The sequence below is a fragment of the Lissotriton helveticus genome, chromosome 2_1, assembly GCF_964261635.1.
Source record: "Lissotriton helveticus chromosome 2_1, aLisHel1.1, whole genome shotgun sequence".
Classification (NCBI taxonomy): Eukaryota; Metazoa; Chordata; class Amphibia; order Caudata; family Salamandridae; genus Lissotriton; species Lissotriton helveticus.
Window position 1 is genome coordinate 2,060,338,722 of NC_136059.1, and position 23,891 is coordinate 2,060,362,612.

Below are 23,891 nucleotides of genomic sequence, written 5' to 3' on the forward strand. Positions count from 1 at the left end.
AGGCCACAAGACAAAGAGAAGGGGGATAGAAGGCTGCTCTTCCAGGTGAGCTCCATGTCCACGGTCGGAGCAGGGGGAGCAGCACCGGAAGCAGAATTTTGGCACCAATGTTTATGAATGTGAATTTGCAGGGCGCAGGGATCCCAGTAGGGGGAAGGCAGCCAGGCGCAAGAGGGGCGGGGGTAGTTGAGGACACAGAAGAGGAGGAGGAATCATCAGGGCTGCCGTGGCACCTAATTGATCCAGGGTGGGCGCACCGGGCAGCATTAACAGGCCACTGGGCAACAAACAATCGACCAAGGGACAAGTCACCATTGGTACCATGGGGAGCAGGTGTTGATCCCATTCCACCAGCCCGGGCGCCAGACCCATATGCACGGCCCTCCTTGGGGCCGGCACCCCTGACCACCAGAGCCACAGGGCTCGCAAGCTTAATACCGCTCGCAGTTAAAGAAAGAATTTGGAGGAAGGAATTCGTAGATATATTCTCGCTATTAGAGATACAGCTAGAGGGGCTGGACCTAACAACGTGCGATAAGAAAGAGGAAGACAGAAAGGAAAGGCGCAAAGAGCGAAAAGAGAGGAACTTCGATAACTGGCTGGAAGCATTCCGAATTATGGCATGCATAATTGTAGAAAAATTCACACGCTGCGCTGCAGCGTCGGTGGCTTTATGAGGCAAGCATCCATAACGCCCAAAGGCAATTTCCAGGCGAGGGGTGGCTCGAGTACGACAAAGGTTTTAGAATGAAAATGCGGACCCACCCAGAAATGGAGTGGATTGAGGAGGATGTGTCCATAAGATGATGGTAGCGAAAGAAGCTAAGACATGGTATGGCAGGAGCGAGCAGTCCTTTCCCGGGCACGCCCACAGGGGAAGGGGCAAACCATTTCAGAGGCACAGGCAATATGGCACAGGGAAACCCACGCACAACACCGGTCCACCGGCAATTTGCTGGAAGTTTGAAACCGACGAATGCACATACGGGGCGGCATGTAAATTCCAACATACATGCACCAAGTGCGAGTGAGGTCTTCCGGCAGCGGGAAAGGAAGGATAAGAAGAAATGAGGAGGATATAGGGGGAGCAGGGGACACAGCGGGGTACCAGAGCTTCAGGCTAGCAAGGTCCCCCATCAAAACACCAGAACTGAACAGACTGGCCAACAGGTACTACAATAAGGCAGACGCGGCAATACTAGTGCAGGGTTTCAAAGAAGGCTTTCCCATCCCTTTCAAGGGCCCCCTCCCCATTGGCAGCAAAACGAATCTAAAATCCACAACACTTCACCCGGGGGTGGTAACCAAGAAGATTGAGAAGGAGAAGATGCTAGGGAGAATCGAGGGCCCCCTTCCTGCGAAGATGGCAGAGGGTTTGGTGAACTCTCCTTTTGGGGTGGTCCCCAAGAAGGAAAAAGGGGAGTACCGCCTGATCCACCATTTATCATTCCCGGATGGAGCGTCGTGAACGATGGGATTAGCTCAGACATCTGCTCAGTGAGCTACTCCACAATTGAAGATGCCATAGACCTAGTGAGGGCAACTGGGCGGGGGACCCTGATGGCGAAAGCAGACATTGAGTCCACTTTCCACCTGCTCCCGGTGCACCCGGAGAGCATCCATCTGTTAGGTTTCCATTGGGCAGGGAGCATCTACATAGACAAGGCTATGCCCATGGGGTGCTCAGTATCATGTGCCTACTTTGAGATTTTTAGCACCTTCATACAATGGGCACTGCACAACAGGTACCCAACGGGAGGGAAGCTGCACTTCTTGGATGACTTCCTCTTCACGGGCCTAGCAAAATCCGCCGAGTGCGCAAGCACCCTGGCAGAATTCAAAGTATTGGCTGATAAGCTAGGGATCTCCCTATCGAAGGAAAAGACTGAGGGGCCAGCCACCAGTATCACCTTCCTAGGGATAGAGCTGGACTTGGTAGCAGGCACTTCCAAGCTTCCCCAAGAAAAGGTGGAAGACTTCCGAAAAGAGATTAGGGGCTTGTGCGGGAAAGAGAAGACAACACTGCAGGATCTCCAGAGGCTAATAGGCAAATTGAATTTCGCGACCAGGGTGATTTCAGCGAATGTATGATGTTACAACGCATGCTTTTACCACGCATGCTGTTACAACGCAGTTTTTACAACGCATACCATTACAACGCATAGCGCTTTGGGGTGCTGGATAGTGAATAGTTTAATTTACTATTCCAACTCCAGTCCCCGTGGACTCTAGGGAAGGTGTTGGATAGTAAATTAAATCTATTCCCTATTCTAGAGCGCCCCCCAGCACAATGCGTTGTAATGGTTTTCGTTGTAAAACCTGCGTTGTAATAGCACTGCGTGGTAAAAGTTGCGTTGTAAAGGATGTTTCCCGATTTCAGCAGGCAGGGTATTCGCCAGGAGACTGACACCGCTGACATGGGGACTCACACAGAAACACCACCACGTCAGGTTGGGAGCAGAGGTAAGGAAGGAAGGATTTAGTGATGTGGGATTCCTTCCTGAGAGACTTTAACAGCAAGTTAATTTGGCGGGAGGGATGGATAACTAACAAGCAGATCGAGCTGTACCCGGACGCATCAGGTAGCACTGGCTTTGGGTCTATCCTGGGGGACAAGTGGTGTGCAGGGTATTGGCCCGCCAGGTGGCACAGGCAAGGCATTACCAAGAATATCACCTTCCTAGAGCTGTTTCCCATCATTGTGGCACTGATGATATGGGGAAAACGAATGCAGAACATGAAACTAACTCTATGGTCAGACAACAAGGGGGTGGTGCAGACCATTAACAGGGGCTCAGCTAGGTGCCCGGACACGCTGCGGCTAGTGCGTAGGTTGGTTGCATTTCAGCTGGACAGCAACATGGAGGTGCGAGCACGCCACGTCTCGGGGTGGAGAACGAAGTGGCGGACGCCCTGTCCAGACAGCAGACAGACAGGTTCAGGAGGCTGGCACCCAGGGTGGAGCAGAGCATGACCCCTTTTCCAAAGCAGCTGTGGAAACTGGCAGGACAGACCTAGCGAAGCTGGTTCACCAGGCAATTGCGCCTGAAGCGGCCAAGAGGTACAGGAAGTACTCAGAGACAGTGATGAGGGTAGGCAGAATCATCTCCCTGGGCGACGTAGGCGCGACACGCAGGGCAGCTGAGCAGTTGATACAATAGGCCTTCAAGGCAGGAGAGTCCAGGTCATGGGCCCAGGCCCATTTAGCCGCCGTGGCCCATTTCACAAGAATAGAGATGGGGCATGACCCTGTGGCATCTCACTACATCAAGGCGGCAATGAAGGGGTGGAGAAGGAAAGAAGGTCCTAGGAAGGATACCAGGTGTCCTATCGATTTCACACAACTTCGAGTACTACTTGGCGCCCTTGGGGGAGTGGTCACAGACCAATTTGAGGTAGTGCTGTTTCGAGCGGCCTTCGCCGCCGCCTTCTTTGGGGCCTTCCACCTCAGCGAGTTAGTAGCCCCAACGAAATGGGGAACAGCGGGGAAATGCATACAGGCGAGTGATGTAACACCCACAGTAAATGGGGTGGAAATTGTGCTAAAATGGTCAAAAACCGACCAAGCGGGCAAAGGAGCCAGGATAAGACTGCACTGCATAAAAGACCAGGGGTGCTGCGCGGTATGTTGCTTGCTTGCCTTCATGGCAGTACGTCCGACGGGGGAAGGCCTGCTATTCATGCACAGAGACGGTACACAGCTAAGCAGGTTTCAATTCACGACAGTCATGCGCAGCGCACTGGGCAAAGCAGGACTGCGTCCGGCAGCCTTCGGGTCCCACTCATTCAGGATAGGGGCGGCCACGACAGCAGCAATGCACGGGATGACAGAAGCAGGCATCAAGGAAGTAGGGAGATGGAGGTCACAGGCCTACAGAACTTATGTAAGACCTCAGCTGCTTTGACCCCCAGGACAGGTGAACCCGTAGTGGGCCGAACCGCAAGTTTCTCAATTTCCTTACTTTGACAGGACGGAGACCACGCCTGGTATGGGTGGTGGGGCACTTGTTCATATCCCGGATGCAGACCTGGTGGCGTGAAGGGGGCAGTAACACGAAAGGGGTGCCAGTGGACACTTACATCCGATGGCCGGGGATGAGATGGGACCAGCTCCCGGCGACCCTCGAGGAATTGAGGGCAGACACGGCATGGCACCCAGACGTATTAATTATACACCTGGGTAGCAACGACCTGGCCCAGCTCGGGAGGCGGACGCTCCTGCACAACGTTCAGAGGGAGCTCGCGGAGATAGCCAGGACATTCAGGGGCTCAGCGGTAGTGTGGTCTGAGGTAATCAGCCGGCACGTGTGGTGCGGGGCGGAATCACAAAAGGCAGTTGACAATTCCCGCAAAAAAATAAATTGGGCAGTGAGCAAATACTGCAGGGCCAATGGCCTGGCGTCTGGAAGGCACGGGCTCATCCACACGGGTTGCCCTGAACTATACACCAAAGACGGCGTACACCTGACAAGTTAGGGCATGGGCCTGTTCTGGAGCAACCTCTGGGGCGCCATGGTACTAGCAGGGTGCAAGTAGCGGGATACACGGCGTAGTCGGAGGGGGAGCCGAAGGGAGACGGAAGCCTCCCGGTCTGCGTGGCGGAGAACTACGCGGATTAGGGTTGGTAATCAGGCTCACCGGAGGGCGGTGTGCCAGGACGGGACCACTAACCTTGGGATGCCTCACGGTTGGGAGAGCTAGCCAAAGGGCAGGGGGTAAGACCACTCACCTTCAGATGCCTCACGGCTGGGTGAGGTGGCTTACCGAAAAAGGGGGGTAGCAAAACGGAGACGGCGCTCGCAGCCCAGCCCCCACCGGATGGCAGGGCACAACCAGAACCGGAAGGTAGGGTGTCATGGCTTAACTCCTGGGACAGAAGCTACCCCTCTCCTCCGCACAAGGGAAGCCCAAATCCATCCTACCAAAAGAAAAAAACGACCCGCAAGGGCAAAAGAGACTAAAACAGAAAAAATCCAAACGTTATGTATATTGTCACTGTATTCCAAAATAAAATCTGCGGCCAACAAATGACCACAACAAGATAGAAGTGTGTATTGGTTATTTGGTTGGCAGAATGGGAGTGCAGTATGATGATGTATTTGGTACAAGGAGGGAAGGTGGGGGCGAGTGCGAAGGTTATTGTAGAGGCTGCCTCCACGAAGGGGGGGTTCGAGAGCCGGCACCATAGCGGTCGCCGTGCCCCGCTCCTCCCCCAGGAGGTGGGGGCGAGTGCGAAGGTTATCAGTGCTAGATTTTGCTCGCGAGAAAGCACCACTTCTAGTTGTTGACTGTCACTTAAAAGACTGAAACTATGCAAATGTCACACATAAGCCATCTGAAACCTTGGCAGCTATGACTCAGATAATAAATAAAGAAGCAGTTTTTTTTCCCTTAAAGCCAGACCTATTTACGCTGATACTTTTTGAGAAGCAACCTATAAAGGGTGTCTTTATTTAGTACACCATCCTTATAGTGCGAATCTACCCTGCTTCGAGATTACTTTACATTATGTACTCTCTTGTACATGAGGTTCAGAAGACGAAATGCCTGAGATAAAAAAAACGTAGACTGTATCCTGATATTGAATCTTCGTTAACGTCAATTTATCGAAGGGTTACCGCCTGTCTATCCCAAAGCCCATTGAACGATCAAACGTCAATCAAGCGGTAAAAAACACAACGCGCAAATTCTCACAGCGCCATCCTCGGCACACCTCATATATAGCGAGAGAAACGGAAGCATTGACATTTTTTAACACTAGACCGAGTCTACACATGCGCCATCTTAGATGTAGGAAACATCGAGCACAAACATAACTTGACCAAAGGATCTCTCTATTTCCTTACAGATTGATTCTGTTAGTCATTCAGTCAGTTACCGCTCGTAATTGGCCGGGGGTGGTCTATCTGACGATCCTCACTCCATCCGCCCGGCCAATAGGCGCCTTGGTATGACTCTGTGACGTTACGTATCTTGCGGCCTGATATCCAATGAGCGCGTGCCTGGAGGAGAACGCTCCACCATCAGAGAGGGCTGTGTCCTCTATTGGGCGGCTCTGTCCAGGTGCTGAAGGGGAAGAGTGCGCACAGTGGGCTCTTATATAATAGACCCGCTCGCACAGGTGTGTTACACAGACAGGCAGCCTTAGGTGAGTTTTTTGCGCGTTCATTGCAGCTTCTATCGCCGTCCCTCTTCCTCAAAACTCCTTAGTTATATCTGCTCTCACCCACCAACTCTACAACTTGTATCAACTTTCCTTTCCCAGTTCACATGTCACATCTTGGTACGTGGTGTTTGCCGAGCGTGAGCGGTAATTCGTTAAGAAAAGAGCTGCGCTTATAGTAACATCTAGCTCCTGGTGGGGTTTCGTAGACTTGGAACTTAAGCTTGTACACCTACATTTATATATACATTTATAGAAGGAACGTTCGTTGGAGAGTGAATACTACAGTTTGGCGACTAGTGATGCTGGGTTTTGGAACCTTAATAGCATTTGTGAGCTCTATTTAAATCAGTGGGGCTACTGACATGTTCGGCCTGGAATGTTGTTGCCAGATAGCGTCCTTCGGGTTCTGAGCGTATTATGATACCGCTGTATATCATGTGGGCATATTATGGGCTCTATATCTTGTGGATCTGCTCTGTTGTTTAGTTTGGTATTTAAGGGTTTACCTAGATACATGTTTGCAGTTAATTGAGGGTGTCACAGTGCTCAAAGTACTTCAGTGGATGTATCTACCCCATGTTCTGTGTTGTATTTATGACTGCAATAACTGCATTGTCGTGCTATGATGCATTTTTGCGTGTGCCGTTTCTTCATTTCCCCCCTTTACAAGCAGGTCGGACATCAAATCGGACATTGGGAGAATCTTTTTTACTCTGTTACTATTGATAGGTTTTTCTTATTCCACAGCTGAGAAGTTCATATTGTTGTATGTATTGCTGTAACTATGCCTAAAGCACAATGCAGAGTTTGAGTAGATTTTCAGGGAGCTGTTACGTGTGTTGAAGTACTGTAGTAACTGGGCTTTTAGTGGTATTGTAGAATGCTTAGAATTTAGAGTGTCAATGTTCTTCGCTCTGATCATAAACCCATAACCAAAATTCATGTATTAACCACGCAGACAAAGTTGTGGTTATTCTTCTTTATTGTAGTTATCCTGCCAGTATATCAGTAAAAGGGTGCATGCAGCAGTAAGCAGGGAAAACACAGAATTAATACATACATTCCAAGTTCTAACATTTATACAAATTCCATATGACCTATTTGTAAGGTTTAGTGAGGGCGCTAGGCCCTCATTCTGTAGTCAGGTAAATGAGACACGGACACAGTGGCTGGGGATAGGTAACGGGCCATGAGCACGTGCGCTCAGCCCCTTTATTGGCCAGGGTCATGTGCTCTATGACGCCTGGTGGTGGGTGGGCGTTAGGTGTATTGTTACAGCAGGAACTCAGACACTAGACCGTGTCTTACGTCAGTACATCCCTCCCAACCTTAGTTAATAAAATTACACTAACTAAAGTCCAACCTGTGGGAAAGAAAATAGAGTTCACACAAAACCCATAACTCAAATCACGACGACTCACAACATAGTCTTCTTTTCCGCCGGTCACTTCAATTGCTGGCAATGGTGTCTTTTCTTGCCTTGGCAGACTTGCGGCTTGTAAGTGGGTAGTACAGTCTCTCTCGCTCCGTTTCACTTCATGTGAACGTGTAGAAGTACCTATAGCCGGTCCCAAGTGTGTTGCTTTCCGCTGGACCGTCCTGTACAAAGTACTTGGTTCAAACTGGTGTCTGTCCTTGACGGGATCTTCAGTTGCAGGTTATCCCTCTCACGGATACCCCTCTCTCATGGGTGTCCCCTCTCACTGGACGACCCGGAGGCCTTTCTGCCAGGCTTCCACTGGACCGGTGGACATGCCGCCTTGCCTCTTCAACATGTTGAAGGACGTCGCTACGGGTCCTCTCCTCCGTGTCCGAGTTCCACCTGAAAGGGTGCTGTTGGCACTGGTTCCGTCTTGTGCGACCTTCGGTCTTCCAGGATCTTCAGCGCGAGCTGCAACAGTCCGTCTCTCGTTGGGGACCCGCTGCCACCGGTGTCCCTGAGGCCTCTGCCCCTGGATTTCCGCGGCCCTTGTGTCCGTTCCATCCCAGAGGTGGTTGTTGCCAACAGACTGGCCTGCTCGCTTCCGTCATTCCTGGATGACTGTCGGGTTCGCACGTGGATGCTCGCTTCCAGTGATGTTACGTGTGTCCCGGTTGTGCGTGTGGACTGTTATGCACCTCTCACGTTCTCCTCGGTGTTTCCCCTTTTGTGTGTCGTAGTGTCTTGGTCCACACTCCTCTTGGTTCTACTCCATTCTCTTATCTTCCTGTCGTCGTGCTTCTCAGACCTCTTCTCCTTTTCCTTCTCTTTGGTGGTGGCAGACGTGCCACTCAGACCTCTTCTCCTTTTCCTTCTCTTGGTGGTGGCAGACGTGCCACTTAGACATCTTCGTCCTCCTTCCTTTTCGCAACGCGGTCTGGTCACCTTGCTGTCTTCCTCTTCCTGGCCAGACTTCTCCAGGCAGCGTGCACTCCGCCTGCTTCCATCCGGTCTTGTCCTGGTTCACGGACACTGTCTCTACTCATCTGTGACTGGACCGGGCGTTGCGATCTCCTCTCTTTCCTTAGACGTTACATGTTGACTTGGTTGTTGAAGTTCGCTAGTCGCTGATCGTGGACTGTGTCTTGGTGTTCGAACTTCTTGGACCTCTGGCCGGTCCACTCTGCCGATGATGGCAGGCTATCTTCGGTCCTCTTGCGAGATACTTGCTGTGTTGCGGTTTGTTGACCCTTGCTTCGGTCACCTCCTTTTGCGACCCCCAGTAGGTCGACTTTTGGTGCGGCAATCTGGCTGGCCGGCTTCTTGGGTGTGTCACGTCGTGTGACCGTCCGGGATACTTCGTGCGACCGTCTGAGGGGTCGGCTTTCTTGGGTGACCAGCGGGGTGGTCTTCGGCGTGAGTCCTCACGCTTTGCTGACTTTGGTTTGGTAGCTGTTCGCTCCGTTCCGGTGCTTTAGCGTTGGCGCACTTGTGTCCGCGCTCCTCTTGTGCGGAGGGTTACGTCACCGCTCCGAGCTTCTTCGTGTTCAGGTTGCTTCCGTTACGTCACGGGTGTGCTTGCTTTTCTTCTGGGATCCTGGAGCAGTGTCGGCGGTCGTCGCGCTTCTTCACTGTGTCGCACTTGCCTGGTGGGGAGTCTCGTGGTGGTGTTCCTTTCTCTTCTTCCGGCAGCGGAGACAGCCTGTGGCCACTAGGCGTCACCGTGCTTTCCGTTGGTGTGGCGACAGTGCTTCTGGCGGACTGCGCTTCTGCTCCGTCGTCCTTCTGGCGTGTGGAGTTCCTTCACTCCTTGCTTTTTCCTGTGCATCGCAGTGCTGTCCTGGTGGGGCTTACTTGCTGTGGTGTGGCGTTAGTGGCGCTTCCTGCACACTCACTTGCTGCTACAGTCTTGTGCTGTTGCTGGCCTTTCCAAGGCTTGTGCAATGCTTGTTTGCCTCTTTATTTCGGGTGTGTGGCTGGTTTTAACCTACCCTGGACGTGATTGCCGGTAGGGTGTTTCAATTTATAGTCTCTTTCCTGCAGCTGCACCTGAGAGCACTGCTTTTCCCCTGAGCACCTTCGTGTGCTGTACAGTTGTCCTTGTTGCTGGCCTTCCCTGGGCCTGTGCAGTGCTTGTTTGTTTCTTCATTGGCGGGTGCAGTTGCTCAAAACGGCCACTAGGTGGCAGTGCAGGGCTTGCTATGTCAGCCTCTGGCCGTTTTCCTTCGTTTTTTTTTTTTTTGGAACCTCCGCGGGTCCCGTGGTGCTGAAACTTGTCCTGCCGAAACGGGTGCAGGGGGGCAGAGGAGTTGAGGGCAAGACTCATGGTGAGTGCTTCCTTGTTTTCACCCTGATGCCCACAGTGGTGTACACACTTATGACTGTCTCAGTGAATGTCATGTGGCATGGATTCACTTTTACAGTCGGTTGCACGGTGACATTGCCTACTCTGGGGATCTCGCACCATGCTGGCGCGGCCTGGCCTCTTTGACCGTGGGCGGGCATTGGTTCCGACGGCCGCCCGTGACACACACCTTGCGAGGCCCTCTCGCCTGACGGCAGCATTTCCTCCCGCCTCTCGGTAGGTTTCTTTATTGTGCCTGTGTTTTTCTTTTCTTTTGTTCTCGCGGCCGCGGGCCGCACTGTCCTTTGCCTTTTCTCCCCCCTACCCACCCGCGGCAGCAGTCCGCAACACTCTCGCTGCGCGGGGTGGGGACGGATCACCGGCGGTCCAGGGGTTCTTGACTGGCCACTCTTTAAAGTTTTCCCGCCCGCAGATGGAGCGGCGCCTCCGGCACTCGGCTGCCTCGCGCCCCGAAGGGCGCTATGGTCATGCGGGTGGGCTCCGCTGTACATAACTTCATGAGGGGGGCCGCTTCTGGCTTGCGCGGCCCCCCAGCCTACTGGCCTTTTTCACTTCGCGGGTGGGCTCCGCGTCGGCCAGCACTCTCTTCCGGTGGGGGGTCACATCATCGCGGCCGGCTCAGGTGGGCTCTGGTCAGACCGCTCCTTTCCTGGGGGCAATGGTCAGTGGCGGCCGACGCGGGTGGGCTCCGGTCGGCTCGCTGTACCTTCGGCGCTGGGGCTCACACTCGGCCGGCGGGCCTGTTCGACCACGCAGGTGGGCTCTGCGGTGGTCGCCTCTCAGCGCAGCTGACTCGGGTGGGCACCGGTCAGTCTGCTTATCATCCGGCAGACGTGAGGTGCGGGGTGAGCTCCCGGTCACCTCGTGTGGCATCCAGGCCCGGGGCACGGCACACCCCCGCGGGCCTCACTGCAGGCCGGCGCCGATCCTGTGGGGGGTGGGGAGGGGGCGCGATGTCGCCGAGCAGCTCTGCCATCTTCTCCCCCACGACGTTTTTCATTAGGCTGTGGCACGCTGGGCACAACTCCGCCTCGTCGCCATTGTAAGGTTTAGTGCGGGCGCTAGGCCCTCATTCTGTAGTCAGGTAAATGAGACACGGACACAGTGGCTGGGGATAGGTAATGGGCCATGAGCACGTGCGCTCAGCCCCTTTATTGGCCAGGGTCATGTGCTCTATGACGCCTGGTGGTGGGTGGGCCTTAGGTGTATTGTTACAGCAGGAACTCAGACACTAGACCGTGTCTTACGTCAGTACACTATTGAAACTCTAAATTCTAAGCATTCTACAATTCCACTAAAAGCTCAGTTACTACAAGTACATTTAACTTTGGGTGTAGGAATGCACTATGCTAAAGTGGCTGTGTGGCTCACCTAATTTTTGTTCTGTGTTTGAGTGAGCGTGTGTCTAGTGTGAATCATAGGGAAAATGCATGGAAGAAGTGTTTAAAGGACCAGTACTGGAAGCTTATGGCTGTTAAGATCTTCAAGTCTACAGCCCCTTGTTCGCTGACCGGTGCGTTTATGGACTTTAAGGATGGACCTCTCTTGGAAGATTTCTGGGATGCTATCTCAAAACCTCTAGACCGCAAACTTTATTTCCAATTGAGAATTGGTAGCTTACCTGTTAGGGCTTTTACCTGTAAGTGGCCTAGGGGGGACAAAGCCGGCTATCCAGCATGTCCGGCGCTCTCTGAGACTGTTGGTCACTTATTATTTGAATGCCCAGCGTATGCGGCCCCACGACGAATGTGGCTACGCCCAATGTGCAGGTTGCTGGGCACGGATAGTGGCCTGGCTGCAGTTAGAATAATATGTACCTGTACAAATATGACTGTATATGTGGCAGTGGCAACATTTTTGGGGTGGGCATGGACCATCAGAAGTAATTTGTTAATAGATTAACTTTTTCCAGGTGATTATTAAATCCCTTTTGATGTAATGCTAATTAATTCATTATGTAAATATATCAATGTTATACCTCCAAATTTGTTTTAAAAAAAAAGATAGAATTTGCTCATTTTTTTATTCGTTTTAACCTGTACTTTTTATCTGGATTTTATGCTTTTATGACAATCGTCGAATAAAGCTTGTTTGAACTTGAACTTGCATGGCATGTTCTTCATGTGTGAAGCAAAGGGGTTTCTTTAGGAATGCGACTTGTGAGTTTATGTGTGCTTTTGACTTGGCTTGTTGGAAGTGGCCTTTTAAATTGATTCTTCTGTTGATCAGAAGGGGTTTGTAGTTCCCTGTAACTTTTAGGTCTGGCATAGAGAGCTCATCCTCTGTCTCTTAAATACATTTTGTTTACAGCTAGTTGGTTACATCCTGCCTATAGGATTACAACTGGTTAGCTTCTGCGTGGCTCGCATTTGTTGTTTTTCTATTTCACATGACATGTGTGTCATATCAATTTACCTCCCCTGTAGAATGGACTAAGTACTGTGTCCTTCCTCTGCTCCTGTTTCTGGAGCTGCTTTTTAATTTGTTTAAAGCACTCCACATGAATGCTTGTGTTTTTATGTTTAGAGAAAAGGGTAAACCCGGAATCACTGGGACCTGGGTACTAGACAGTATACAATAAGGGGTTCCCAGTATTGTAACATCAAGGAGTGTTAAACATACAAATAAGCAAAAACACATTGAAATATACTTGTGTTTAATCACACTGAATTCTTGTAGCATATAGTGTACTTTTTAACTAAGAATTTTTCGTGGCAGTGCCCCAAGGAGGGGAGGGGTAAACAGAAAGTGGTGTGTTTTTAGACACTCCATCCCGTTCATTTTCCCTTCCAACCACCTTCCTCCGTCCTTTACTTCTCTCCCATCACCCCTGTTTGATCTTAGCCCCCACTTAGCCTGTCCCATCTCCCCATTCGTTCATCTCCATTTCTTGTTCTCCTGAGGTATTTACAATATAGGATAAAGCTGGAGTGAGCTCGTGTGGCGGATGGACTCTGCTATTTGTTTACTTTTTCATTAGCTAGAGACGTTTTACAAAGTCGTTTGAGTTCACTCATCACCCAGCCAGGCTCCCACTCCAGGAAATGCTCTCCTTTTGCTTGACAAACTGTACATCAAAAGATGGGACAACTTGTTTTTCAAGTGCTGGCATTTCTGGTAGAAGGCTTAATTGGTGAGTGAAAAGTTTTCTTTCACTGTTCGATCCCGTCTCTTCTATTTGTTTGACTTCTTGCAAACATCTGTGGTCAGCTTCTGTGATACTACTTTAAGCATGGTGACTGATCTGTAAGTTTACTTTTCTCAGCCAGCATGCTCTTCTTCACCCGGGTGGACTGAAGCAGCACTACAGCTCTGTGCCTCTCAAGCTGGAACTTGTGCACTTTTCAAATTTGTATTTTTTTTTTTAGGTCGAGCCTAGGCCATTTGTTTGTTGTTGTTGTGACATTTAGAAATCCGGGGTTTTCTGTATGGGCCTGGAGAGACCTATATTTGAGGCGCGAGGATGCCCCCGCAAACACTTTAAGATTTGGAGGAGGTGGGCAGACTATAGAGATCTGACACTGGACCCTCCAGTGGAGCCAGAAGAGGACCTTTAGCCCCGTACTGGCTGGCAGGGCCCATGTCCACGCACATTACCCACGTCATAATCTTACATCGTTACGGTTAGTACACACATGCATGGGGTTTGGGTGGGTTCCAGGGTGGGATCGGGGAGTTGGGTAGGTAGGTAGCAGTATAAGGTGAAGGTGGGGTACCTGTTTTCTGATATCCTTAATTGCATCTTCTTCTTGCTTGGACACTTGGTTAAAGTGCTGTGATTGTATCATAATGTTTGGTGGTGTAGTCCTGATTGTGGGCTGCCACTATATTTCATATGCTCATCTTCATCAATAAACTGGTTGTGAAAAAAAAGAAATCCGGGGTTTTTATTGGTGCATTGGGTCTGATTCTCCCGCCTTTGCATGCTTGGGTCACGCCCAGGCGATTTCATTGATTGTTTGCTTGTGTTGGCCATCCCAATACATCCGCTGTTCCTCCTGGTCATCCCAATCTGCCTTTTTATTTTGTAGGCTATCAACATAGTTTTATGCTTTCAGGCCGTTTCACGGAGCAATGCTCTGTGCGGAACTGAAAAGTGGCAATATCTGTCCCCTAGCTGTTGAGCTATGCCAATAGCTCTAACTCAAAAAATGCAAGACCTATTGCATTTCTAATGCTTGTTTTAAAGAGTGGAGCATGGACGCATTGTGTTTCTTGCACTGCAGAGTACCTGGTGTGGTTGTATTTAGGGAAAGAGGGATGGGTGTTGAGAGAGAGCTTGTGAGTAAATTGTGTCAGATGATTCCTCCAAGCTCAGATGGGCTATCTTCTTGTCTACTGAAAATATATGGATGTACGGAGAAACAGACCACAAAGTGATATCTAGGGAGTGTTTCATGGGCATTACAGTCCACTGTTTGTTACTCTATGAGTGTTTGTAAAGCATCCTTATGGTATTTATGTTATTGGGACCCTTTCATGTGCTATAAAAAAAATTCTCAGCTCTCATTTTGTAATCCTAGTTTGTGTAAATCTGTGATAAAACCCCAGGGGTTGCCTTTTTCACTGCCTGATGTCTTTGTACCCATACTTAATTGGCTGTGCTTCAGGTACTTTTACATTACTGCCTTTTAAATGTGATGTGTGGTATCTTGCTCTTCTCGCTATGTAATTATTACTTTGTATCTGTGCGCCGCTGGTCAGCTATAGTGTGTATGATGTCATAGAATGTTCATGGGTGCCTGGTTGAGTGAATGTCAGTTGGAGTATGTGGGCTGAGCAGTTGGGATGCTGCTCCCTGTGGGGCTGCTACCTTACAACTTACATTACCTGTAACCTTAGATTACTACTTGAAACTGAAGAATAGGCGTACATCTTGTTTCATCATGTACGCTGGTTACCCTCATCCTTACAATTTTATAGGGTAATCTGGTTTGAGCAGTGTCTCTGGCCTGTACTTGCACAATTATGGAAATATATTTTCCGTTTTGAGTATCTTTATACCAGCACAATTGTTTTTAAGTTCTGTCCCACCAAAAATATAACTTGTCTGCAAGAACCAGATGCTTTTTGGCACCCAATTTTTATTTTCCTTCTATAAAATACCACCCTTGATGAAACAAGGAAGAGTAACTCTTTTCCACTCCAATGGGCTGTAGAAAAACCAAGTGGCGCATGCATGCAGGTGTGTGGAATTCAATTAAATATCTACTTGGCCCTGAGACAGGTTGCTTCGAAATTCTCCTTGTTCTGTAAAAAAAAATGCACTTGTCTATTTGGTGACATGTAGTGCAGCGACAAGTTATGGCAGCAATCTCATTATATAAAAGCTCTGATATTAGCCTTTCTGATTATGCCAGGGCTCAACCTATAGTAGGGTTTGAATTCTAGCAATATCATTATTTTGCCACCTTTCTGCAGTTATACATACTGGAGCTGGAGCTAGCATTAAGCAATAGTTACAGGGTTGGAAGGCCCATTTGAGTCAGTTCAAACCTACTAAATTGCATGTTTTAGGGGTTTTGCAAGCTCTATAATAATTTTTTTCCATACCGAGAAAGGTTGGAAATTTACTCCTGACGGTGGCAGAAGGAAAACTTCTTCCAGGCTTGAGAAAAAAGTGGTTGGAGAAGAAGTGAACATGTAAATGTTCAACAGATTTTCAGATGAACACATGTATACCTGTTATTTGCTTGTGCAAAAAAGCAGTTCACAAATATTTTTTTAGTATGATTTCCTGGCCTAATTCTGTAAATTCTTGTGAATTAATAAAAGCCGTAAATCTGTAACAGCTCACTATATATATACTTTGGCCCTGGATCTTTTCTTGGACTTTTCTAATTCACCTATCACATATGCACTTTCTAGGCATTTTATCTCCACTCTTTTTTTCTCTTTCTTACAATGCTATGGAGTTCTTTTTTGCTACTATGTGCCATCATTTTCTTTGCTGTTATTACTTTGTTCTCGTCCACGCTCTGTACTCTATAAACTTGTATTTATTTATTTTTTTAATTTGCAAATGTTTCACAGCCATTAAAAAGTCACGAAGTGACAAAAGACGTGTAGGCTCTTAATCTCTGAAGATTACAAGCCTGACTATTATTTGTATTTGAACAATATTTTTGTCTTTGCATTGTAATAACAAAGTGTGGTTTCTAAAACAAGACCTTGTTGTTCAGACATCATATTTGTTGCTGGACTCGCTCCGAGTGCTTTGGTTTGTCTTATATGATATGTTGTAACACGCACTGTTTTTTCCCAACGTGTTGATGCACCTTTGGTAGTAGGATGAAACAAATCAACATAGCACCCCAACAGGACTTTGGCTCTTTTCTGATTATCATTTCTATCACAGTATATACTTTTTTGCTGTTTCATAAACGAGGTGCGATATGGTTAACGGCTACTACCCATTTATTTCGTATCCTGTTATCTATGTTTCAAGGTCAGACAGTGAATGTATACTGTCAATAATGTAGTCCAATTGACATACTTTTGTCATACTGGTTTATACCAGTTTGTCTTGAACTGTCATACTGGTGTAATTCAATGATGTCCGGAATTAAGTAGAAATTCCCCATTGTAGCATAAAGGCCAGTTGCCAATACTATAAACCCACATGAAGTATCCACTAAGGCAGAGAGAACATTCCCCCAGGAGGCAGACCCAGACACGGACGGGCACAGTACCAGATTCCACCACCTTACCTGAAGAGGGCTCCAGGAAGGCTCTCCTGGTTTGTGTGAAAACATTCTGCCTTTACTGACTGGTGCCAGGATTGTGTTCTCGCACATACCTAACCTCCTTGCCCTTGTGCTTGAAATAGCTGGCAAGCTATTCCAAAAAACACAACACTTCCTGTTGTCCTAGGTATGTGCACCACCACTGAAACTTGAGAAATAGGCTTATTATTTATTCATCATATAAAACAAGCATAGCACCCAAAGATAGAACAGTGAGGGAGTTAAAGGCTACAAATGGTGATGTTAAAAATGTTCACTGGTGTTGAAAAGCTTAGCTGCTTTTAATTCTGATCTTCTGTAATGTTACCAAACAATATTGTGTGCACTATATTTAGGAGTTCACTGCGCATCCTCGGTGCACTGAACTCAGTGTCCCTTTACCCATGGGTTGGGAATCCAAAGCTTGTAGAGCCAGGTCATAGACCTAGTTTACACAGCATGGCCTCCAATGTGAGCTCATAATTGATCAGCTCTTCATAGTATGGATTCAATGTTAAAATTCATGAGCCCAATGTTTTCAGCAGTCCATATGTTGTACGCTGGCGCTTTTTAACTAGGATAGAGCAGTTTTGGTATTAATCATTTGGCCTGTTTAATATTTTGTGTGTGGTTGTAAATTCTTACAGGTAATAAATGACTTGTTAAACTTTCTAATTTGAAAAAGAAAAGCAAAAGTGGTCACCTTTGATATGCCTATTTAAGACATCATGGTTCGAACAGCAGCGGCTGTTCTGGAGAATTGTGTCCAGTGGTGGAGCCAGTATCTAGAAGAATAAGTAAACTGGAGAGAAATAGGTTATTACAATGGTGCAGGATTTAAACCACAAGGGGATAGCTGGAAGAAGAAAAGATGTGGACCAAGTGAGCGTTTAGGTGGATATGACAGTCAGTGCAATCACTGAAGCAATAAACGCAGTACACATTTAAGGTGAAGGCTATGGCTGCAGCTGATGGAGAGTTAAAAATAGTAAACAATTAAAAATGCCTGAAATCTCGGAAGAAAATATCAGTACTGGGTGAATGCTGATAAAGCTGGAGGCCAAGATGCATCTTAGTTAAGAGATTAAAGTGAAGAAACGGGCACGGGGGAGAAGGCCTGATGGCTCAGATCTCCTGTGAAATGCAAAGTTTCTATTATATAAAAAAGGCTATTATTACATGCATATCTCCTAATGCCAATTTATGCACACTATTTTTAAAAGGTATTATTGGCATAGCCACATTTGGGCGTTTCACTAAAAAAGTGATAGACACTGGCCAAGTCATACGAACTGCGTTGAGATGAAATACTATTCACAGATGTGGAATGCTCTGATCCATTTGCTTGATTTCCAGATAAAGAGATCCAGGAATGACCATACTCCTCCATAGCCAAAAGAAACATGCATAAACAACTACATTTTCAGTTCTCGCTAGCACCAATTAGCCAGCACTGCTGCCATAAGTGGAGCTGGGCGTTGGTAATAAAGCCCTAAAAATAGCTAGGGGAACAACTGGCCTAGACTGTGCTGTAATATTGATTCTTAATAAGCAGAGATGTCACAACCCTATCTATCCGTCACTTAAATGGAAAAGGATCTATTTTCTAGGCAAATCCAATAACAAACTTAGCTATATATTCATACGTATGTAAATATATGTGCAGTACGTAATATACCTGTTCACTTATAGGTTACACATTCATATATATCAAATTTATGTCTGTCATGCATGCTTGCATGCATGAGCCTACATTAAAAAAAATGTGTTCATATATAAATAAGCAGTAATACCTGACATGCAGTAACCACTGCTGTCTACTTGGCTGACTTACATTTGAGTAGGCCTGGGCGGTAAATTCCGTTCTGCTCGCGGAATTGACTTAATTTGAGTCATATCACGTTCCACGAAGAAAGAGGAATTGCCAAAAATTCTGCAGCTTCGCGGAATTTTTTGCTTGTTCACGCTTTCAAAATGCGTCTTTGCAAGATATTTCCCCCAGAACACGCAAACAGCGTTCGCGAACAGGAACAAAGCATTGTGAACGGGCGGAACAAGCAATTCCGCGTGTTCGCAGAACTCTGTGTGCTCGTGGAGATTTTTTACCATTTTGCAGAGCTTTGCGTAGCGCGACTACGCAAATTCCGCCCACCTCTCCTTTTGAGTCATAAAACCAATTTCATTGCAAGCCATGCACATTTAGTTAAAGGTTTTAACAGGTCTTGCATGAACTTTTGTCCTCAACCCCATGCCTTACAGTGTCCCAGAGACCTTTACTGGCGTTCTTTGCTGCCCGTTTAGCTGTGCAGTATATTTAAATCTCTGCATCATCGCTATGCAGTGCTTATTCGATATCTTTGTTTATGTTCAGTTTAAGCATCATCTGTTCAGCTTCCATGCTTTAATACATATTCTTGGATAGTCTCTGTGAACAGTTCTCTAACCATGTTTAGCTTCCTCTAAGCTTTTTGTTGTTGTTTGAGTCTTACTTTTAAGTATTTGCATTTGCAATCCGAACACATGAGGTGAGCCTTTTCTTGTATGCACACTGTTCAGCTTGACTCAGTTGACAAGTGTTGTCTCTCTTTCTTGTTAATAGCCACAAAATACATAAACTGCGGGTGTTGTTCCCCTGTGCCTTTCTGAATGTTGGGAGCACTTTGACACATTATAAACATATAGAAATTAAAACAGAAACTGTTGAGAAACTTAAAAAAAAATGATGGTTGCACCAAACAGAAATGGGATCACGGTGCCCTGAAACATTCCCCTGATTCAAAAAATTTATAGAAAGTGACAGCGAAACAAATCCACATGGCTCACAAAATACACGAATTTTCCTACCTGTTGCAGTTATATCGAGGCTTCGCCTGTTCCTTACCCCTCATGGACTTTGTGTCATCTAGTTTTAAAAATCGGTTTTTGCTCCCTACCTCTTTTACATTATGCATATTTTCTCACCCAACATCTACATTTCACCTTGTCCGCCTTGCTCACGAATTGCCATGCCACTACTAGGCATGACGAATGCTAGCGGGTCAGGGCTGCCTCAGACACATCCATTCTGCTGGACATTTATTTATTTAATTTATTGTGTAAATAACCTATTTTATATTGTATGTGTAGTTTATGTGTGGTATAAAATAATTTGCATAAACTGAAGGAATACTTTATAGTATTAATTATACTGCTGTAAAAGGTATACAATGGGGGTCTCACTGGGTTTGAAAGTATTGGTTGTGTTGCATACAGTGGGGCAATAGTGGTGTGGTCAAATTGGAATTGCGGGTAATGGAATGTGCACCACTTGACAGATGTTCGTCAGGGGGTCTCACCAAGCTCTGGGCTACCTTTTCGCAGTGCCAAAAGTTTCTGTGCCTCCTCTTTACCTTTAGCAATCCGTTTAGAGCAGCCTTTAAAACTGTTTCTTTCAACAGGTTTACATCCACAGATTGCATATAATAATATATCCTGCTGCTATATTCCATAAAATCCTGCATGAAAAATTGGACCACTTTAAATCTGATGGCTGTCTGTCTTAAGCTCCTTTTTTAACCATACCCAGTTGTTTCTCACATAGCCCCATAAAGAAAGTCTATGCATGTAATGGTTTCCTTGGCATGCAAGACTAACTACAATAACCAGTAGACTGACTTCTAATTTTAGGCTTACGGGTAGCGTGCTACTCAATAAAGTGCTTCAATGCCTCGTCAGGGGTAGTAAGCACTATATAATTACAATTTCAGTTCAGTTTGTTTACAATAAACCACAGCTCTACTGACCTGTAGACGTGTATTCATTCTGCTTCTAATAATGTTGCTGCTGCTAAAATCTACTCTAGTAAAATGTAAACCGAAAATACATTCCAAGTCACCAAGTAAAATGTTACCCTGAACTCTGTTTTTCTTTGGCATTTCTGTATGGCAGAGTGCTCAACTCTCCCTGTAACTATAGTCGTGTAATGTTAAGATGACCTGCTTAGTGATCCCAGTCAGCTAATGGCACAGCAGTACCAACACCCCTGTTTACATGCTTCATTGAACCATTTATCTTCTCATACCAATCTATAAAATTAATATGTTTTGTAATATAACTCTATCCACCTTGCTTTTTTGCAGTGCACATTATAATACCGAATTAAAAACAGTAGCAGAGAAGTGACGTCTGTGTGGACCATGGCAGCCAATGATAGTGCTGACATCATGACCTCGGCCTACCTGGCCGTTGAGTACATTGACTCGCTGTTACCTGACAATCCGCTGCAGCAGCCATTTAAACACGCCTGGACCTACATGCTGGACAATTACACAAAGTTTCAGATCGCCACTTGGGGCTCCCTTATAGTCCACGAACTCATCTACTTCCTGTTCTGCCTTCCAGGATTCATATTCCAGTTTTTACCTTTCATGCAGAAGTATAAGATCCAGCAAGTAAGTGCTCGATTTCATATTTTTTATTAAAAAATGGGCACCAGGATCTCAAATGTCACACACTTTCACCTGGTGCCGCGCATACACAGGTGCTGTTTTGCTCAAGTGTCAAGTCACTGTCAGCCACTCTACATTTAGTTTGCAGCTGTCAAGTAGGCTAAACCACTGTACTGGATTTATATGTGTTGCAACGAAACCTAATCTGCTGGTTATGCCTTCAAACAGGAAGATCAGTATCGTATGAAAGTTCAGTTTCCTCTTATCTAGAATTTGTAAAACACATGCTCAAATTGAGTAGTGATCTCAAGATGTTCATGCACTCATGTGAGAGCTTTGCTCCATGTATAGAAGCATACATTTATTTGAGATGTTGTCAAAAAGTAAGGGATGTTTATGTCTATTCGAGTGCAGCTTCGGTTTGTGCAATGTGCTGGTGTGAAAAATAACACAAAGACATGTTTGGGGTAGTCTGCATGTAGGAAAACCCTGGATTGTGTTCAAACATCCGCATCGATACATAACTCGGTTTGTCTTTTGTTAGCGGTGACTCTCTTTTCATTTGTGGTATTGCATTAATAATTGGAAAATCAAAATTACCTTTACAAAGTTCAGAGTTGACGTAGGGAAACTGGAGTTAACTCGAGCAATAAAACAAACAGTTTAAGACAAACGAGTCGGCAGTCTCCAATTAACGTTTCCTCTTCTGTTCAAATAGATCGTGTTTGTAGTGTGTAAACACTTACCAACTGTGCGATTGTATGCTTCATTGACTTAGAGAAGAGGGGAGAATGTGTTAGAGTTAACTTGTAAATCACTCATTGTTGCTTTGCGGAAACCTCTAACTAACTACTCATGTTTGTTGTTAAGTTAACCAATGTGTTCATGCATGCTCAAGGCTTGTGACTTTGCAGACCATTTTAAGCTTCCAGTCATAGAATTTGCTGCTTCACAGATCAACACCTGTTCTTTAGTCAGGCATCATTTTTCGTTGGTTGATTTACATTCTTATGTTGAAATGATTGCAATGTTGTGTAAACAGTCCCAATAATCAATACCTCTGGGTTCCTTTTTTCTTAGGATAAGCCAGAAACTTGGGAAAAGCAATGGAGGTGTTTCAAAGTGATCCTCTTCAACCACTTTTGCATTCAACTGCCTTTGATTTGTGGCACCTACTATTTTACAGAATTTTTTAATATTCCTTATGACTGGGACTCAATGCCGAGATGGTAAATAAGCAGTTATTTGCTGCTGTTTTTTTAATGTTATCCCATAATAAATCAATTTTCATTATAAATGTAAGTGCAATGCTCCAAAATATTGTAATGTGACTTGATCAATCAATCAATCAGTCATTTGTTAAACGCACTACATACCCGCGAGGGTCTCAAAGCGCTGGGGGGGGGGAGGTGGGGACCGCTACTGAATGAACAGCCAGGTCTTTAGTATTCTCCTGAAGGTCAGCAGGTCTTGGGTCTGTCGTAGTCTCAGTGGGAGGGTGTTCCATGTCTTGGCGGCGAGGTGTGAGAAGGATCTCCCGCCGCTGGTTGTTCTTCGGATGCGCGGGACGGTGGCGAGTGAGAGGTCGGCGTAGCGTAGCTGGCAGTTGGGGGTGTAGAAGGAGAGCCGTCTGTTGAGGTAGGCTGGGCTGGTCTTGTGGAGTGCCTTGTGTGCGTGGATGAGGAGCTTGAAGGATATCCTCTTGTTGACGGGGAGCCAGTGTAGGTTTCTCTGGTGGGGGGTGATGTGGCCTTGTCGTGGTACATCGAGGATCAGTCGTGCCAAGGCGTTTTGGGTGCGTTGTAGTCGATTGATGAGCTTGGTCGGGGCTCCCGCGTAGAGGGCTTTTCTGTAGTCGAGTCTGCTGCTGACGAGGGCCTGGGTGCTTGTCATTCTTGTATCTGTCGGGATCCATCTGTAGATCTTGCGGAGCATGCGGAGGGCGTTGAAGCAGGAGGAGGAGACGGCGTTGACTTGCTTGGTCATTGAGAGCGTTGAGTCGAGGATGATTCCCAGGTTGCGTGCATGGTCGGTGGGGGTCGGAGCTGCCCCCAGTGCCGTTGGCCACCAGGAGTCGTCCCAGGCTGACGGGTTGGAGCTGAGGATGAGGACCTCCGTCTTGTCCGAGTTCAGCTTCAGACGGCTGATCTTCATCAAGTCGGCAAAGGACTTAATTCCTTCATGGAGGTTGGCTTGGGCGGTGATGGGGTCCTTGGTGAGGGAGAGGATCAGTTGAGTGTCGTCGGCATAGGAGATTATGTTGAGGTCGGGCGACGTGTGCGAGCGAGGCCATGTAAATGTTGAACAGTGTCGGGCTGAGGGAGGATCCTTGAGGTACGCCGCAGATGATCTTGGAGGCTTCGGAAGGGAACAGCGGGAGGCGGACGCTCTGGGTTCTGCCGGAGAGGAAGGAGGTGGTCCATTCCAGAGCCTTGTCTCGGATCCCTGCGGCGTGGAGGCGTGCGCGTAGTGTGCGGTGGCAGACGGAGTCGAAGGTGGCAGAGAGGTCTAGGAGGATGAGTGCTGCAGTCTTCCCGTTGTCTAGCAGGGTCCTGATGTCGTCGGTGGCGGCGATGAGGGTGGTCTCGGTGCTGTGGTTTCTGCGGAACCCTGACTGGGAAGGGTCCACGATTGTGTTCTCTTCGAGTTATCGGGTTAGCTGTCTGTTAACGATTTTCTCGATGACCTTAGCCTGGAAGGGGAGCAGAGAGATGGGTTGGAAGTTTTTGAGGTCTCTTGGGTCTGCCTTGGGTTTTTTGAGTAGGGCGTTGATCTCGGCGTGTTTCCA

At 47.3% G+C, this 23,891-nt stretch overlaps 1 protein-coding gene across 1 annotated transcript in view; it reads left to right on the top strand.

Moving 5' to 3' along the window:
- Window positions 1–5,989: 5,989 nt before the first annotated feature.
- Window positions 5,990–23,891, top strand: part of MSMO1 (methylsterol monooxygenase 1) — a 52,251-nt gene continuing 34,349 nt past the window's right edge. The window contains exons 1-3 of the mRNA XM_078677022.1: window positions 5,990–6,148; window positions 20,795–21,106; window positions 22,184–22,332. Coding sequence (XP_078533148.1) covers window positions 20,852–21,106; window positions 22,184–22,332 — 404 coding nt within the window. The 5' untranslated portion in view covers window positions 5,990–6,148; window positions 20,795–20,851. The remainder of the gene's footprint in view (window positions 6,149–20,794; window positions 21,107–22,183; window positions 22,333–23,891) is intronic.